At 47.5% G+C, this 4,450-nt stretch overlaps 1 protein-coding gene across 1 annotated transcript; it reads left to right on the forward strand.

Moving 5' to 3' along the window:
* Positions 1-2,473: 2,473 nt before the first annotated feature.
* On the forward strand, positions 2,474-3,178 carry LOC110586315 (10 kDa heat shock protein, mitochondrial). Its single transcript, XM_021696516.2, has 2 exons — positions 2,474-2,852; positions 3,082-3,178. Exon 1 carries the CDS (start codon positions 2,531-2,533, stop codon positions 2,837-2,839), a length of 309 nt encoding a protein of 102 aa, XP_021552191.1. The 5' UTR covers positions 2,474-2,530; the 3' UTR covers positions 2,840-2,852; positions 3,082-3,178.
* The last annotated feature ends 1,272 nt before the right edge of the window (positions 3,179-4,450 follow it).

The raw sequence follows: 4,450 nt of genomic DNA on the forward strand, positions 1-4,450 counted from the left end.
TCTTTTGATGTCTCTCTGTCAAATAAATAAAATCTTAAAAAAAAACAACACAATAAATGAGGAACCTGAGACACGGAGAGGTCAAGGTCACGAAGCTAGCAAGATTCTAGGCAGTCTAAGTGCGTTTGAACGACCAGGTGATATTGTCTCTCAAAGTCCTGGCGTTGACTCTAATTTGGTGATAAGGAATGGAGTGCATATTTTATTCAGGTTTGTCTCTTTACTAATTGTTAGTCAGAAGCAGCCCCATGCCTAGTGGCAACTTGGGGTGAGTTTTAGAGGAGGGCGAGGAAGAGTGCGTAGCGCCATTTGCTGAGGCCACGCACACCTCCTTCTACTGCTCTCCCTCTCCTCCTCCCCTTTGTCCTTTCCCTTTCTTCCTGCCATCACTTTTCCTTTTCCACTGCTCAGGCTGTCAGTCTAGAGACATTACCTGCATAAATTCTTAGTGTTCTTGGGAACCCTCGGGTATAGATAGGCAGAGTGGGAGAAGGAAGCCAAGTGTTATTCCAGGCAGAGGAGGCAGAGGTGAGAACCCTACACGGACGGCAAAAGCTGAGAGAAGCAGGGATGTGTCCATGCGGAGTGGAGGGAGGGGTGCCCAGGGGCCTTTCCCACCTGTCAGGACACCGATTAGGTTCCTGAGAAGCTGGAGGAGAGGGAGGGGGGCTCGCGTCTGAAATGAGTGAGCTGAGGAGTGCAGATCAGGGATGCAGTTTGATGCAAACACAGCCTGGGTCTGTTTCATCTCTGCAGACATGGAGGGCTGCAGTGGAGGCTGGAGGCCGGCGGCCGGGGCGGGAAAGGGAAACCCAGTCCTTGGACAGGGATGGACTGTTACTAGTAAGCCTCTTGTCCCATGTAAATGTCAATGAAATTGCAAAACCCTATGTTAGATGAAAGGGACCTTTGAAATATTCGAGTCAGGTAACGTTTTAAAAAATTTTAGTCATGGAACTCGGATAAATGGCCTTCTACTGTGAACCCCACGATGTAAGACCGACAGAAGCAGATGTGCTGTCCATAAAGTGGGCCTGAACCAGTGTCCCTCCCCGCTCCCCCTTCCCGCTGTGCTTGGTGACTACCTGACGCATCTCTGAGAAACCCCGAGGCTCACAGAAACCCAACTGAAAAATCAATAGTTAGGTCTGAAGGCCCCATTTCACAGAGAAGCAGTTGAGGTGCAGAAAGGTGATGAGACTTGCAGGAATGAAATACTCCTCACTTGTGCCCCCAGCAGTATGTTCTCGGATGTACCTTGCTGCCTTTCAACCCGTGAACAGAATAGATCCACAAATATATATTAGCACTATTTACGTGCAGTACTTGATCCTGGAGGCAATAGTGTAAGATATAAAAGTATAAGCTATGGCCTTCAAAGAGTTCATAGCCTAATTGGGGAAAATTGAATTAATAACCTAGAAGTTGAATAGTTGAAAGAGACCAGGGGGCGAGAGCTACCAGGAGTGATTTAATCAGACACTATCCATCTCTGCTCGCTGAGGGCTTGGGCTGTCCCCACAGTGGGAGCCTTCTGAAAACACCTGGAGTCTTTGACCTCTCACTTGTCGGATCAAACCTGCCCCAGCTGCTTCCCCTGCTGCTCAGTGTCTGGTTTAATCTATGAGCTCTTCAGAAGTGTTTCCTGCCCGTCGCTTCTTTTTCTTCTGAGTCGACTTAAACTCTGGTGACAGAGGGCTTTTCCCGGCTGGTAGACTTCCCTGAAGATGGTTTGCTGGGAGTTTCAGTGATTGTCTGCTCCTGGATCTCTTCCTTGTCCTTGTTTTGGGATGACTCTGCTACCTTGGGTTGCTTGCATGTCCCTGATAAGTCTGCCATGCTTTCTGGATGGACCGTCTTCTGGCCACCCTGGAGGATGGATGGGTAGTTCTGCATCTTCCCTTTGGGGAAACAGACCTTGCCAGTGGTGCCCGACGAGGTCCTGTCTCTTCTTGCTGGTGGCTTTTCCTGGTCTTAGCTGCAGTCAGTCTAACTGAATGTGCACCTGAGTGCATATGTATCTTTTGGGCCTTTATGTCACTAAGGGATGGAGAGTTGTTTTTTATAACCTAATCTGCAAATAAGAGTATGAGTGAACTAGCAGCCTTACCTGTCCCTTCTAGGCCCTGACCCACCCTCCCCCCCACCTCCCCCCATAACACAGGCTCTGTGGCGTCTAGACCAGCAGTTACTATGGGAGAATGCTGCTCAGAGGCCTTACATCTCCTTCCTCAGTGAGGAGCACCACCTCTTAAAGACCCAGCACACAGGACATCTCATCATAGTGCGGCCCACCTCACTGACAGTCTGACCCAGTGGAGGAGTTACGGAAGTCCTGGCTAGTTATTTGGTGTTGACCTACCTTTTTCTATTTTTCTAGGTCCTAGAATCTAGTCATGGACTCTTCTCCTGATCACATGAAAATCAGGCTGAAGATCATTAGCCTCAAGAGGTAAGCAACCTGGTACTGCGGCTCTCCTTGCAGAGGCGGCAGCTCCAGAGCAGAGAACGAACTGCGGCGGTCGGCGTCATGGCAGGGCAGGCGTTTAGAAAGTTTCTTCCCCTCTTTGACCGAGTTTTAGTTGAAAGGAGCGCAGCTGAAACTGTAACCAAAGGAGGTATTATGCTTCCTGAAAAATCTCAAGGAAAAGTGTTGCAAGCAACAGTAGTAGCTGTTGGATCGGGCTCTAAAGGAAAGGGTGGAGAGATTCAACCAGTTAGTGTGAAAGTTGGAGATAAAGTTCTTCTCCCAGAATATGGAGGCACCAAAGTAGTTCTAGATGACAAGGATTATTTCTTATTTAGAGATGGTGACATTCTCGGAAAGTATGTGGACTGAAATCATTATTAAAATGGCATGAAGTGAGGGCGCCTGGGTGGCTCAGTTGGTTAAGCGACTGCCTTCGGCTCAGGTCATGATCCTGGAGTCCCTGGATCGAGTCCCACATCGGGCTCCCTGCTCGGCGGGGAGTCTGCTTCTCCCTCTGACCCTCCCCCCTCTCATGTACTCGCTCTTTCTCGTTCTCTCTCTCAAATAAATAAATAAAATCTTTAAAAAAAAAAAAAAAAAAAAAAAAAAAAATGGCATGAAGTGAAGCTGCCCATTCCAGTGAAGTTGTGAAATCTTTCATCATGTAAATAATTTTCATGTCTCTCTTTTATAATAAACTAATGGTATCCAAAAAAAAAAAAAAAAAAAAAAGAGGTAAGCAACCTGCTGTGTGAGTAACAGCCCCCTGGACAGCATTTATGAAAAAGCCCTCACAAATCTGGGGGGAGAAAAACAATGCTGGTGTGAGAGAGAAGCAGTAACCCAGCTTTTAAATTCAAAGCTTCAAAGTCTTTCTCCAATTGAAGTGCATCATGGCAGAGAAGAGCTCAAGCCCCAACTGTTGATAGGAGACCTACGTCAACTGTGGGAGTCTGAGCATTTTCCAGCTGTATGTCCCGTGTAGAGCGAGGGTGGAGACCGCTCAGCTCCATATTAAAGGCCTGACAGCTCTCTTCTGTGTGGGCTGCTTTATGTTGTCCACTTCTGGCATTTGTGTATGACTTGGGACTCTGGCTTCCTGGCCAATGGTTGGTATGAAAACTGCCTTGTTTGGAGGGGTAGGGGTTACATTTACCCCCTTCTAATAGGGCTGGACCTTTGTCAACCGTGGCTACATCTTTAGTGATAGACTAGTGGCTGGAGCCTCAGTCTCTAGGTCCATATAGGACCTCAGCTAATGGATGGCATCCTCAGTCTCCCCCACAGTTTTTTTGGGAGCAAGGCGGGGTTCTCCCTGTGTTTTATGGTGCAAGGGCCTGGATCATGGTGATCAAAGTCTGAATCTCAAATTCCTTAGGCATTTCTACATATCATATTTCCTTGGAGGCTCCCCTGCCCTGTTTGTATAAGAAACAAAGCAAGAGTACTCTGACTGTGGAGTACTCTGGTTTTGCTTGCTTGCCATCCTTTACCTGGGGGCTAGCTCTGCCAAGCTGCACCTGTTCCAAACCTGACTCACCAGGAAAGTATAACCTTGGGTCCTGAAGTGAAAGGGGAGAGGGTTGAGAAGAGTGTTTAGGACTTAGCAGGAGCTGTGCTATGTATCTGAGGCTGAGCAACAGGTCCTGTTCCTTAAAAGAAGGATGGGTGACTGATGTCTTGCTTCATCCTGGGCTCTGGACCAGACAGACAACCTGATATGATGCTGCTTGAACCGAAAATTACGACTAAGGGAAGGAGTGTTCCTGACGCACATCTTCCCTCAGGAAATAGAAATGATTGCTGAAATCTAAGTGTTTTGTTTAGAACACCAAACAAAGGTTTTCAGCTCTTCTTCAATTTGTGGTTTGACCCCATTTCTCTAATGTCAGTGTTTCTACGGATGTAAGGCTCCAACCATCACCTCTGTCATAGACTTGGCTAGAAGAACTAATGACCATTCTAGATCATCTTGAGACT

This window comes from Neomonachus schauinslandi, chromosome 11 (genome assembly GCF_002201575.2).
Source record: "Neomonachus schauinslandi chromosome 11, ASM220157v2, whole genome shotgun sequence".
NCBI lineage: Eukaryota > Metazoa > Chordata > Mammalia > Carnivora > Phocidae > Neomonachus > Neomonachus schauinslandi.

Bases quoted from the DNA above. Each gene is read 5' to 3' on its own strand.
- LOC110586315 (XM_021696516.2), top strand. From the start codon at position 2,531: ATGGCAGGGCAGGCGTTTAGAAAGTTTCTTCCCCTCTTTGACCGAGTT.